The sequence below is a fragment of the Antedon bifida genome, chromosome 7, assembly GCF_963402885.1.
Source record: "Antedon bifida chromosome 7, ecAntBifi1.1, whole genome shotgun sequence".
NCBI lineage: Eukaryota > Metazoa > Echinodermata > Crinoidea > Comatulida > Antedonidae > Antedon > Antedon bifida.
This window is the reverse complement of record NC_136232.1, coordinates 2169733-2185402: the sequence shown is the minus strand read 5'-3', so window position 1 is coordinate 2185402 and position 15670 is coordinate 2169733. Positions and strand designations below refer to the sequence as shown.

The 15670-nt window shown below is 33.1% G+C and overlaps 2 protein-coding genes across 2 annotated transcripts in view; one reads left to right on the top strand and one right to left on the bottom strand.

Moving 5' to 3' along the window:
* LOC144847542 (serine/threonine-protein kinase tricornered-like) overlaps nt 1–13509 on the top strand; it is a 31530-nt gene extending 18021 nt beyond the window's left edge. The window contains exons 6-11 of the mRNA XM_078703955.1: nt 2054–2208; nt 3139–3241; nt 4147–4217; nt 6015–6256; nt 6798–6982; nt 7551–13509. Coding sequence (XP_078560081.1) covers nt 2054–2208; nt 3139–3241; nt 4147–4217; nt 6015–6256; nt 6798–6982; nt 7551–7708 — 914 coding nt within the window. The 3' untranslated portion in view covers nt 7709–13509. The remainder of the gene's footprint in view (nt 1–2053; nt 2209–3138; nt 3242–4146; nt 4218–6014; nt 6257–6797; nt 6983–7550) is intronic.
* LOC144847555 (lysoplasmalogenase TMEM86A-like) overlaps nt 1–15670 on the bottom strand; it is a 115512-nt gene that overhangs the window by 93238 nt on the left and 6604 nt on the right. The window lies entirely within an intron of this gene.

Here is a 15670-nt window from a genome sequence, read left to right as displayed (position 1 = left end):
ACGAAATAAACCAATTTCTATACAGTACACCTACTCATTTGTTTATCAATCTTGGCAAACACATTCTTTGACCACCCACTATTTGACAAATAATGTAGTTTGTTTTAGACATTGTCATTTGAATTGTCTAACTCCTCATATAGTTTGTATACCATGTGAAAATTGCTGTTAACGCACTATGATAATTTTCCAAATATGGTTTGATGTCTATTTAATATTGTGTATGAAACTGAAATTGTCTTTATTTGTAGATTGCTTTTATTCAACGTGTTTATTTAGACCTATCAACAATGACCTTATCTTTTCTGGTCTGTTTGTAGATGGCCAACTGTGTACAAACACGACTTGGAAAGATAAATTTGTTATTTGCCCTGTTTGTAGATTTTGCAGAGTGATGTGACAACAAACACCATATGCAGAGATCGCATGAATTTGGTATTATTCTTTAAACAATATGTTCTATTGGCCTTGAGGAGAGCACTTTTCAATAGAATATGTTCTGTACTTATCAATAAATCATCAGACCAAGCATGTACCATATACTAGATCTTTGTCAAAGTATAATATCTGTATTACAGTGTCTCTGTACCCTACATTTGATGTATCTATGTACATCTTTATAATTTAGAGTCTTTTTATCCGTTATCTAAGCCTACTCTAGGCCTGGCCTCGCCTGGCATGAGGGCGTCATCAGATATGCCAGACATGTCTTTAAATATAGTTAAATTTATCAGTTATTTTGTCCACTTTCTGCCCCAAAAGTCTTTAACTATTGTGTACTTGAATACACCCAGATATATACAGCGAGATTTAAGGTGGATAATTTTTTTTTTTTGATATGCCGGATAAAACAGATTCTAATCTAGGCCCCTCAGCTGAAAAAAGAAGGTGTCCCAAGCCGCCATCTTCCGCTGAAATAAATTGAGCCAACACCACACAACAAAGTGAAGAAGCCGGCCTAGCAAACTGTATAATACTTCTGCTAGTATAGTATTTCATTGAAACATTAAGTAAAGTGTTTGACTAAACGCTGATCCCAATAGTATTATTACTTGATAGTAGTGCTATCTGTGAAATTATCCATCTTTTCAACACTTTGAAATGAGTTATTTTTTAATATTGTTAGTATACACCTACACATAATGCCTGAGATATGGTAATGTAAACTAATGCGTTAAAATATTTTATAACTCTGCTGTCATGTCTTTGAGAAAGATCATAAAACATTATTACTGCATCCTTCGGATGAGATGTGAAGCCAGTGGTCCCATGTACATTAAAGATATTACTCTGCACACTATTAAAAAAGAACAATTAAGGCTTTTTTTCTTCAGTTTTAGCTGCTGCTTTCAGAGTGCTTATATTTTCCCAAACCAACAGGTGTTGAAACTTATATAGCGACCTTTTTGTTTTCTTGACGCGCCATTAGAATACATGTCTATCGCGTAAAAAGGTAATTCTGCACATGATCAGACACATATGAGAATGCGTAGAATGGTCTTTTTACTTGTTAGGCGCATATTGTAGTGCATCATGAAATGAAACATCGCTAATAAAATTATATTGATTGGCGAACATTATATTTAATTATAGACGTTGTTGTATTGCAGTTATTGATGTTTTTTGTTATGAATATGATAAGTTTTTAAGAGATTACACTGGTCTTCTAATCAGAGATTAGGTTTAATATAAGTTGTTGATTAAGTCTACCACCAAGGATAAGGACATGCACAATGTATTGAGTATTTTAAAATGCATGTGTTTTATCAATTTATCAATAAAAAAACACAGTTGTTTATCATATCAGGATAAAAAAAACCCTGTTATTACTTACAGTAAAATAAACATATCTCGTATCTGATCTGTATTACGGTAGCATGCAGGAATATCAATTCCAACTATAGTTTCTCTTTTCAAAAAAGAAATATTTTGCATTGATAAGATATGGTTGATTATAACTTGTTCCCAATTTAGCAATGTTCAAATTTGTTAGGCAAAATATTTACATAAAATTCATAATAAATTTTGACAAAAGAACATTTGTATTTTTCAGGTGATATGATGACACTACTAATTAAGAGGGACACTCTTTCTGAAGAATGTACTCAATTCTGTATAGCAGAGACTATATTAGCCATTCACTCAATACATAAACTAGAATTTATACATAGAGATATCAAACCTGATAATCTTCTTATTGATATTACGGTAAGTTTTTTTATAACTCGAGTCTAACCTTTAATATGTCATCTTCCAGCGACGAGTTTACTCGCCATATCTGTTTTGTACAGGCTCGTCAAAAACAGTGTTCGCTTAAAACGTTTGTTAACCCGCATGTATACGTCATAGGACATCACAATTCCACAGGGTAGTGCTGAGAAGAATTTTAATTTTAATTCTCTGTTTTTAATAACTTGTTCCTGCATACAATACCTTAAAAAAGTCTGGCAGCCAATGTGTTGATTGGTTGATTACGTATCACGTTTTGGATCTGTATTCTCTAAGCGTTTCACATTATTACCCGAGTCATTTTTTTAGATCAAACACATCTGGAAACATACTACCATAATGTTGCAGCCAGTAATCGGTGCAGTTGTGTTTTGACCATACCGCAGATATCCATTTGTACAGCTGGGTGGAGAGAGGCAAACATAAATTGTCTTGCATGAGGATACAAGCGATGCGATAAGCTTTGAATTCGAACTCACAATCCAACACACTGTGCCACATGCCCTATATATGGCTATTGTTCTGGAATCGTATCAGTTTTATATGTACGCCAAATTTGAACTAACCCCAATTGATTAATATTTGCTAAAAATAAATTCCGTCCTATTAATAGTCTTTGCTTTCTCTTTGGTTTGACGACAAATCTTGTATTGTGTTTCTTCATCCCAAAGAAAATGCATAGTCTCCATCTCTAAAGCTACACTATCAAACTTTATGTGACAAAAAAAATGTATGTGCCCATATATGGACATGATGATTTCATATCTCACTACCATATTTGGGAATATCATTACCATATTTGGGCACATCACACTTTTTTTGTCAAACTAGTTTGATAGTGTAGACCAAGCTTAAAGTCTAGTTCCTTGCAATACTAAAATCATTGTTTTTTTCTCTTGTTCTGTACAGGGTCATATTAAGTTATCAGATTTTGGACTGTGTACAGGTTTAAAAAAGGCACATAGAACAGAATTTTATCGCGACTTATCTCGGGCAAATCCAAGAGAATTAAGTAAGTATTTATTCAGAAAAATCCAAAGTAAGAGTTAAAGTTTATTGTCAATCGCACTTTTTTGATGGAAAGTTATATATCAAAACATCTTCATAATATAATGAATATAAAAGATTATTAATATTGTACAGTAGAACCCCTATTAAAAGGTGGCTCTGGGTTTAAATATAAAGGTCTGTCTACACTACTGTATTAAACTAAAAAAAGTGTCGTGTTCCCAAATATGGTAGTGATATGCCCACATATGGTAGTGATATGACATCATCATGTCCATATATGGGCACATAACATTTTGTTGTCACATAAATAATTGATAGTGTAGACAGAGCTAAACCATTTCCACAAGATTGATGATATACCACTTATTTTTCAACACAACGCTTGTTCTGCTTCACCACTGACAAACAATAAGTGGGGTATCAACCATGTTGCTGCGAAGGTTTTTAAAATTTTAAACCCGGAGCTACCCTCTAAGGGGCACCTTCAGAACCCAACAAAGTCCCCTCATAGGGGTGTCTCCTGAATAGTGGTTGGCTGTAGTGTAAAACATACATTGCCCCTCATTCATTTCACAGGAACGTGTCCCCTAAATAGGGTTGTCCCAAAGGACTACTCCTTTTACTGTACTTACATGTATGTTTTTCTTTGAATTGTGTGATAAAGAATGTAGGGCAATAATCACCACGACAATACCCACCCATTATGGACTGTACCATTATTAGAGTGGGGGGTATGTATGACAATGTTAGGTGTTGGCTCCTTAATGAATAATAAACAATATGTCCCTGATATTTCCTTTATGGCTTCAAATAATTGTACAAAGGTGACAAAAATACAAAAATTCGTCACTCTCTTTGTTTGCTGTGAATTTTTTATTTATTCACATTTTTATTTTGTTTTTTTAGCTGTGCAAGCAAACAAGCCATTAGATTCAAAAAGAAAAATGGAAACATGGAAAAGGAATCGACGTGCATTGGTAAAAATCTCACTATTTTACATAACATAATTTCTCTTTATTCATCTCATAAAACAAACAAAAACACAAAACAATCTCTTCATACACAGAATCTACAAGATTGTCCACCTCATCATTATGAACCTCATTACAAATACAGATCACCCTGTAATTATCATCTATTAGAATACAAACATCGGATGTACACAATGATGTACTTCCTGTGTAGTGGAATTAAACATGATGAATTGAGTATAAATTATTATTTATCACTAGTAGAAATGAACTCGCTATTGTATGTACTCACTATTGTATCTCTTTCATGAATGAATGAATCACCATTTTGAAGTTTTTTTCTTTATTTTTTCAAATTGTTTATTTTTTGTTGTTGAGGACTATTAAAATTCCTTATATATATTGTTATATTGTTTATATTTATATATATATAAATACCACAGGCACAGATTATAAATTCTAAACAGCCCGGTGATATACTGAATAATAAGTAATTAATTTGAAACGATAAAGATGAGGAAATCTGTGAGAATGAGGAAAAAATTATATAAACAAATATTGAAATACTCATGTATGTTTCTTTATGTACTCTTTATTACAGTAAAACAATTTATAAACCTCTGTTTACTGATGCCTCTAAAAAAGAATTATTGAAACGGGTGAGATTTTAAAAATGATGAGATGAGAGATTTACACTGACGGATGTGAAGCGGAAAGTGGTTTCAAACCAATGTTGCTCACATAAAAAAAACTTGCATTCCAACACAAACATTTTGATATTTCATTAAATATTTACAGTCGACAAAAAAAAACTCATTTATGAAAACATTTAATGAAACATAAACAACTAACCGATATATTTAAGTCTAATTAAAGCTTGTATTTAAAAACTATTCTGAATGTTAATGGGGGAAACATGGGATTTAGTTCTTTTATTGGATTTGTTGGAATTAGAGATACTGACACATAAATCATCCAGGTAGGATTCACATGATCGATGTGTCTTCATAGTACTATCTTACTTCAGGCTGATATCATCAGGCTAAAAAGCACCATGCGCATTATTTTCATCGTTTATGACTCACTAAATATGCTGTTTAGTCATTTCAATTTATTCATATAAAAATTACTCACAAACAGGCTAACATTAACTTTCATTATTTTTGTAACGACGTCTGAATGTGAAAGGTTTCCAATCTAAAAGATTTTATATTTTTATATATTTCTTATTTATACTGGGTGACACCTTATAATCTCCCAGAGAACTATTCTAGGACCGTGTTAGTACACCAGAAGATGATCCACTACTGTTTTCAAATGTTATTGATTTACATGTACATGATACCGAAGGATAAGGCAACATTTATATTTTTATTCATTTCTTATTTATACTGGGTGATACCCTTTCTGTACAAGACTGTTTTCCAAGAGGGCCTAGTCCAGGACCATGTTAGCACACCAGATGACGATCCACTACTTTTTATTTACATATACATGGTACAGAAGAAGAGAGGCAATAAGAGTATTTAATCGATACAAATGACACAGTGGTGTAACAGCTATGAGCACTCGCTGGCTAAACCCAGAGACCCAAGAGCTGAAGGGATCCCAGAGCATGAGCAGCCCAATGCAACTGCCCAGTATTATAGGGTCCATTAGGAGTGCTAAACCCTGCATTTTACCACTGAAATAACATGGATACGAACCCATGCCTCTTACTACGCCATACCGTTATCAATCGCTTTTGTACTTTCAATAAGTTATTATCATCTGAGACATGAAACAACATTTACTCTTTTTTAGGCATATTCTACGGTAGGCACGCCAGACTACATTGCACCTGAGGTGTTTCTACAAACTGGTTATACGCAAGCGTGTGATTGGTGGTCACTAGGCGTAATTATGTACGAGATGTTAATAGGATTTCCGCCATTCTGTTCAGAGTCACCTCAAGAAACTTACCATAAAGTGATGAACTGGAAAGATACCCTCGTCTTCCCGCCAGAAAATCCAATATCTGCCGAAGCAAAGGATCTTATTTTAAGGTTAGTAAAGATATACAGTATTTAATTGGTCAGATGTTATCCCTGCTCTAGGTTGTGTACTCAGTACATTGAGAATTTGCAAGTCATTCTTTGTAGGATTCTAACTTAGTGTACTACCTCCAGATCACTAGCCTGGCATTCAGACCTGGGTGGGTCTCAAGAATTACATTACTAACAATTTTTCCGTAAAGTGATCTCAATGTAATACAATTACTTCAGTGCAGAGCAAACATCTGACCAAGTAAATTGGCTCCCTGCTACAAATCTGCTTTTGTAGTAATTTTATTTTGATAAAAAATTTAAAATAGTTTAGTTTTTGTTTTTCTTACCTAAAAGCAAATCCAAGGTAAATTTTATTTTATAATTTTTGCACCAGACCAAGGACTGGGTTTGAAATAGACCTTACATTTATTTTGTACCATCTATGCAATATTAACTTCTTCATGTCAATGTAGTCTGAATAAGGCAAAATTCAGAGATATTTGTGAATTGTGAAGGAGGCCCTCTATTGTGTGATATGTGAATATACTTGTCCCAATAGGCTATGCTGTGAAGCAGATCAACGCATCGGCAAGAATGGAGTGGATGAAATCAAGAGTCATCCATTTTTTGAAGGGGTTGATTGGGAGCACATTCGTGAACGACCGTCGCCTATAGCAATTGATGTCAAAGGTCTTGACGATACGTCAAATTTTGATAGCTTTCCAGATATCGAGGTCAAGCCACGTAAGTATTCATTTAGATTGTACAATATCTTTTTAAATAAAGAATCATTTATTAGTTCATCATGTGGTTGTTTTGCTAATAAAGAGGGGACTCCCCTTTGGGCATTTAGAGGGCTATCTCTGGCACCATACAAAATAATTGCATTTTTTGTTCATGTATGGTATGGTATCGAAATAAATCAAATCAGTATTTAAATCTTTATCGATCATCATATTTATAGTTTTATCAACTTTATCATTTATCAGTGTCATCTATATCATTATCTTCATCACTTCATCATTATCACCATCGTCCACATCATTATCTTCATCCCTTTATCACTTATTATCTCACCATCATCCACATCATTATCTTCATCATTATCACCATCATCCACATCATTATCTTCATCCCTTTATCACTTTTTATCTCACCATCATCCACATCATTATCTTCATCCCTTTATCACTTTTTATCTCACCATCATCCACATCATTATCTTCATCCCTTTATCACTTTTTATCTCACCGTCCCTCTTTTTTAATATTATTGTTTCATATGTTTTGTATATTTCTTATTTTTATTTTAGTTGCTCCTGTACCTAAAGAAGGTGATGACAACTATAAAGATTGGGTCTTTATTAATTACACTTTCAAACGTTTCGAAGGCTTAACACAACGAGGAGTGCAACGCAGTGCTAACGCTAACCGGTTATCAACACTTGTTTCCCAAAACAATTTCAGGTAGACGGTAGCCACCAACGAAACTAATATGTACTTAACAGATGAAGTTTTCTAGCATAAAAAGCATTTAAAATTATTCTCTCACTAAATTATTCATTTCAAAAATCTATATGTTCGTCATGTGTAATGTTTTGAGTGAAAAAGATGTGTTTGTGTAAATTCACTTTTGTAGTGGAAAACAGATGTTTTTATGTATGTTTATCACAACATGGAAGAGTAAACTATGTTCAACTGTTATTTAAACATGTGACAATAGATTAATATAGTTGATGAATATTATTTCATAAGCTTTGTCTACACTAGCAAACAAGTTTGACAAAAAAATGTGTGATATGCCCAAATATGGTAGTGATATGGCCAAATATGGTAGTGATACAACATCATCATGTCCATATATGGGCACATCCCATTTTTTGTCACATAAAATTTGATAGTGTAGACAGCTTAATTTGCACCTGCTATAAAGGAAGGCAGATATACATGGTTGAATGGTTAGGTTATGTCTTGAAGTCATAAATATAACAGAGCTACATGTCATAGGAGTCAAGCTCTGTCTACACTATCAAACTTTATGTGGCAAAAAGATGTGATGTGCCCATATATGGACATGATGATGTCATATCACTACCATATTTAAGCATATCACTACCATATTTGGGCACATCACACTTGTTTTTGTCAAACTTGTTTGATAGTGTAGACAGAGCTTTAGAATTTTGCTCAGTCTGTAATATTGTTACACAACGGTTGTCTTGAAAATCTCGTGGAATAGTCTATGCAAGTCAGGTGAAGAAGATTGAGTTTGTGATTGGTCGACAGCATCATTCCTTCTTATTAGTCAATGCAATCATTGTTGTCGTCGTCGTATGTTTGTCGTCTTTGTTTTCTCAGGCTCTGTCGGCGTTTTGTAAATTAGGAATATATTCATTAGAATCCATGGCTTGGATATGTTGGACTATTACCCAGTCTGGGTATGTTAATATGTAAATGTATCAGAGAAAGTGTGTATTTAAATATTGGATACTGCTTTGAAAATAATATTTAAAAATCAATCTCTTTCATCATCATCAATAATTGTTACTAACATAAGTAGTATCATAAATAGAATTTAATCATCAATGTCTTCATGCATCAATAATTACTATAATCATAATTAGTCATCATTATCATCATCGCATGATCATTCCTGATCATTATCGTCATCGCTTGAACTGGTCATAGTCATTGGGTGATCATCATTATCATCATCGCATGATCTGGTCATAGTCATTAGGTGACCATGAAATGATCACCTGATATGATTATGGCCACTGTGGTCAGATGATCACCATAGTCATGAGATGATCATGAAATGCTCATCTGATCATTGTTATGCTCTGATTTTCATCATGAGATGATCACCTGATTTTTTTATGCTCTGATTATCATCATGAGATGATCATTATGAGATGATCATTATGAGATGATTAGGGTCATGAATCGATCTCATCATGACCTAGTTATCCTAGATTATCTGTGAAATGAACCATACATCAGCCATAGTTTGTATATAAAATAGCAGGCTTATAGACAGCTACCATTTCAGATTATCTGCAGGACACAAACAAATATAAAGCATACCAGGAATGCATGTTAAACCTCACTTAAGCCTCACTCCTAGTACCTAAATCCTGAGCACTTGCGTTGTTTTTTGGCTTTATATTATCACTGTGTTGTTGTTGTTGTTTTTGTTGCCAAAGAAAACGTTAACAATGATATATATGTACATAGATAATAAATGAATAAATAAGAATGTATTTTTGGCAAAATTTATCGTGATGTAAAGTAAAACGGTGTGATTATGCCTTGCGTTGTCTTCCCATGCTTGCTCTAGGATCAAAGGTTGGAAAGCATGGAAAAGAGGATAATTATAGGAGATGATTTAGTGACTAGGTATCTATGTAAAGGAGAATAACACTGATATGGAGAGAAGTGAGAATGAATGAAATGGGAGGAAGAGAGAGTAAGGGATGATGCAGGAGGTAGAAGAATGGAAATAGTAAGATGGCAGGAATGATTGATGGAGAAGTAATATGAGAAAGGAAGTAGAGATTATGTGGAAAGGGGGATAGTAAGAGTAGAAAAGACATAAAAGAAAGTATTAAAGTAAAGAATAGTTAAGGGAAGAGAGAAAGTAAACATTGTAGAAAATGAAAAATAAACAGAAAGAGGATAAGTTGGACAATGTGATGAGGGGCTCGTAGAATGTTGATTCCTAACCCTGTATACCTTAGTCTATGCATGTTGTTTAGCAGTTTAGTGGCCTTATTGCGAATCACTTGAGCCTATTATTTTAAGCCTCCTTGAATGATATAAACTCACCTACATACCTTAAGATTATATATTCAGAAAATAAAGCTACTGTGTACAGTTGCGACAATATAATAAACTCTGTAAATAATATTGGTCAGGAAAAAGCAATAATTTGGGTGGTACAAAACACTGTGGTATAATAACAGTGGAAAATAGATAGTCATTTTCCTCTTTTTCAAAATGCACTTTTTTCTTTCCATATGAAAAGACAATAGAAACAATCTGTATGTTGTACCAATAACTAACAGAGCTTAATGGATATCTGCATATCTACATCTCTTCTATGTTTTAGCACTACAGTTAACCCCTATTCAAGAGAAACCCCTACTAAGGAGACACTATGTGTGAAATAGAATGAGGGGCAATATATGTTCATTGCAGGGAACACTCCTATTTAGAAGACACTTTGTTGGGTTTCAATGATGTGCCTTGATAGGAGTTTTACTGTGTGTGCAGATATTTCTGACAGTATATTATTCTTTAGGACTACACACAATAATTCATATGACAAATAAACACCTTAATGGTCACATTGAATTTCTAAGCAATTTTCGTATTAAGCACTATTAATACTGTAATACAGTAATGTTAATATTCAATACAACTCAAAGCCCCATTATGCACAATTTAATACTAAGTCTAACTTTTCAAATTTAAATCTGTACTCACTACTCAAAACAACACGTTTTTGTCTAACCATTTTAAATTAAAATCAAATTAACAACAATTTCAATTGAATTTATTTTGTTTTCATTTCTCAAGTTAAGCTCAATATGTTTCAATGTCAGGTATTCTGCCTTTTATGACAATAAATTCTATCCAATGATTTGTACAGTATATAAGTATATATATAAAATATAACGTAATGATAACATGGTGTATATAGAGACATTAAGAGATATATGTAACAGTTTACTATTCATACATTTGTCTTAATCTTGTGGATTTTTTAATCCATTCTTTTTATGTTGGCACCTCATTACCTGTTGTACGCTGAAATATTTTTGGCTTGATGCGTTATTGTTTGGATTCCCTTTTGAGGATAAACTCCCTCTAGGCCTATCATAAATGTGGTTGTCTTCATTGCGTCATTAAATGCGATTGTTTTACATTTGTTAAGGATTCCGTTTTGTTACATTTATATTAATCCAGCTCTGCAAGTTTTATATTTTGGTCTACCCCTTTCTAGTTGGTTTTAAATCCATTTTTAAATGATCTGTACTTTGCTTGTGTTCTTTCTAGTTCAGTCTGGTTTCCTATGAATGGGATTTACTTCTTACAAGATCAAGGTCTTCTGAGGAAGCCAGTCAAAACCGGTTAAAACTAACAGTAGATTTTACACACAATGAGATTGTGGTGATGTTCTATCTATACATTCGTATGTTTCCTTTTCATTTGGGTTTTAAACAGATTGTTATTGTAATTGTGTATTGTTATCCTCTCAGATATGTTTCCTATTTCTGTATCCACTCATTAGCTAAGATAGGTCTAATACCCTGTTCACACTGCCTAGCAAAACTCTGGGGTTTACACACACTGGGGTGTTGTATGATGTGCTTCCAAGTGTGTGTTTGTAAACTCAAGAGTTTGTTTTTTAGGTGGTGTGAAAGGGGTGTGAGAATGGTGAGATAGGGATATAATAGACCTGATACACACAGGATCTTAGAACCCACAGAACCCACTTCACAGAGTAATACCTATAATAATTTGTATTCAATAATACCACTTCCCTAGTTATGAGTTCAAATTGAATCATGGTATCGAATCACTAAACTCTTCCTTTTGCTAATTCACTTTGGATGGAACATACCTTAAATAACATACTCATTTCAATACTTTGTGTCATATGCTATAGAAATAATGTTTTGTTTTCTGATCCTAATTTGCTATTTATACCATTCTAAAAATTAGGTCTATTTAATTTTGTTTTGTTTTATAATAAATTATACTATTATTTTTATATTCAATTTATTTTTAGCGCTTTAAATTTGATAAATACTCAGATTGTAATTGTTTTAAATTATGAAACAAAAGTAGTTCTGTGATTGTCAAAACAAACATTTCTATTGATGTGAGAACATGTATATTCTATCACTTTCAATCCAATTGTTCAAAATAGTATTTCTGGTTTGGTTTTGCAGATGTATACGTTATACAGTATGAAGTGCACTTTGGGCTTTACTGTAGTTCAATAGCATTTGACAAATATAGAGTATTGATTTTAACTTTGCTTTTGCACTTGGTATTGGTAACAGATTTCAAATCAAACTTTAATAAGAGTTGTATATGGTGTGTTTAAATCATATTCCAAGCTTTATTTTCCCATACCAGTTTTTAAACAAACTGGCTTAAGGTACATTTTACACTATAGTATTACAGCACTGATACATGTTTTAATGGTACATGTATAACACTGTGGTACATGTATAACACTGTGGTACATGTATAACACTGTGGTACATGTATAACACTGTGGTACATGTATAACACTGTGGTACATGTATAACACTGTGGTACATGTATAACACTTTGGTACATGTATAACACTTTGGTACATGTATAACACTGTGGTACATGTATAACACTGTGGTACATGTATAACACTGGTACTGGTATAACACTGGTACATGAAAAAAAGCACTGTGGTACATGAAGACACAGTAGTAATATGTGTATAACACTGTATGTATAACACCATGCTGTATGTATAACACTGTGGTACATGGTAGTATACTATGGTACATATTTAAACCACTGTGGATATGTACTGTATACTGCTAAATTTGCCAGGACAAAATGTATTATGGTATATGTATTATAACACTGGTATTTTCTCAATGTATTCTACTAAATTCACATAAATCAGTTTAAAAGCACGAATATCAGCTAGTTTGAATTATATTGACTTTAAAGGGTTGTTTTACTTAATTTTTAATGATTTTCTGTTCAATAAGTAGGTGTAAATTTGCTCTTTAATTGACCTTTGACTGCTGCCTGCTTTCAGCTTGACCGGTCAATATGCAGTGAACTGTGACTGAGAGACCAGTCCGGCAGTCATTTGAGTTTAGCCATATTTGTCGCATCGGATGTTGTGCAATATTTAGGTAATAGGGGTGCTTCTAATCCTAGATTTTAGTCATGCTTTCAAAATTATTTGGACAGATATTTTTTTTCTCATCATTTAACATTATATTGTTTTTGATTTATAATTGCAGATGGAAATTCTAAAATAGTTATAATTTTGATAATGATTCAATCGTTAGTTTTTAACATAGTGCTAATTTCTTTTGGGTTTTAGTTTGTTAATATGATGAAGTTATTTTTATTTAATTTTTTTTTTGTTGCTATAGAAGATTCACATAAACACTTTGGAAGAAAAGTGGTGATGTGCATGTAAAGTGGCCAATATTGTGAAGATGCTTAATGAATAAATTATTCAACAGTCAAGAGAAATATTATTATTTGTCGTATGTTTCTTGTATTTAGACATTTAAGACATTTTCACCAAAGGCTCAAACAGTTACTCACACATGCGCTCATACTGTTACTCATGCGCTCACTGTTACTCATGCGCTCACTGTTACTCATGCGCTCACTGTTACTATCTCACATGCACTCATACTGTTACTCTCTCATACTGTTACTCTCACATGCTCTCATACTGTTACTCTCACATGCGCTCATACTGTTACTCTCACATATGTTCTAACTATTATTTGTATGCTCAAACTCTGCATATTTGCTCAAATTCAATAAACTGTTATTTGCATTTTTGTACGTTCAATTTATTTGTACACACTTGCAAACTGTTCTTCATACATATGCTCAGATTTTTATTCATACACATTTGCAGACTGTTTGTACATGTACGCTCAGACTGTTATTTGTACAAACGCTCAAACTTGTATTCACAAATGCATACACAAGCCCATGTGTGTACAATGCAGTGTATCTCTTTGCCGTGGCAGCGTTTTACAGTACTATATTGATTGTTTATGTTTAGTATACAGTACTGATTCAACAACCTATTTTTTCTTACTTTTTGTCCCTTTTTTTATGGAGCTGAACATAGGCCTCCTGGATCTTTCTCTAGTTTTATACATTTACAAACTTTGTTGCATTTCATTTGAAGGAGGTTAGGCTTGGGTTTCTTCTTGATACTCAACCAATATTCTATATTTCACTTCATGTAGTAAACGTTGTTATCTACCGTATCTCATGATAGCTATTTTAAACACACATGTAGTGTTGCAGATAGCATTACGCTATGATGACTAATACTAATTTCTAAACCAAGATTATCTTTAGAATTCCGGGCTTAGAGGTTGGAAATGAGTATCAGTCCATTTTATATGATCCATTTCTACTGTTCAATGACATGACACAGGGCGGATCCAAGGGCTGGGGGATCCAAGGGGGTGAGGGATCTAAATTTTGTGAATTGTAATGCAAAAGACAGGACATCAAATTAAGCTTCATTTCACCATTTGTAGGCCCTGAGTTCTCCCCTATTTCAAAATCCACTGTGACAAAAATGAAAGAGCAGTAGCTTTTTGTCACTTCCAAAAGAAGCAGCATTGAGAGTAAAGCATTTTGCCTGTACAATCAATATGGCAGAGACAGAGGCTTGAACCCATGCCTCCTACATGGTGTTCTAAACCATTACGTCATGTAACTTAGAAAGATCTATATGGCACCCATTCTAAGATGCATCCAAGTTCTGTCTGGCCCAAAACATCTTTTAACTTCAGTGTTCTGACTTAATCTGTAATAATGCATTCTGCGGTTTATAAAAATATGACTAGGCTAAAATAATACTTGTATTTTTTCCCATGATTCATCAGAGCATAAACCTTAATAGACATTCTTTATACAAATAAATGAAATTAATGATTTTACCACTATAAATTTAACTAGAATTTAATTCGTCACTTTGACGAATTATAGGTGATCATTTTTATCATTTTACTGAAATAATTTTTTTTTAAACATGCACGTACATTAACATACGATCGGAAAATGTTGATGTATGCCATCCTATTATACGCTTATAGTGCTGAGTTGTGCCTATATGCCATATACAATATGTACAGTATATACTGTATATCTATATACAGTGTAGCATAGGTGAAATTACGGGACACACATCATGTTCTAATTTTTTGGAATGATGGCGTTATCAAACAAAACTTTAAGATGACAATTTCGAAAGATAATTAATTGAGCAAAAAAATATAAGATTTGGAAAAAAATTTGGCACGTAGAAGCGCTGTGCGCGCTCTTTGAAATGTGTATAACTTTGACGAAAAATATGAAAAAACTACTTTTTCACTTCAACTGGCCATATGTTAACGTCACAACATCCGATAGGCTTGATTTTTATATGAATTCATATCTACATTTCATCAGCTTTCATAACAAATTATAATCATCAAGGTAACCTTCAATTCTGAAGAGCTGTAAGATATTCAAATTTACTGCGAAGGTGAAATTACACGAACTACGTTATTCAAGTTTTTACGCGTGATGACGTCATTAAAATGAAGATAGTGTCAACTCATGATAAAGATAATTAATTAAGCAAGCACATACTGAAAGTTGTGCGAAATTCGAG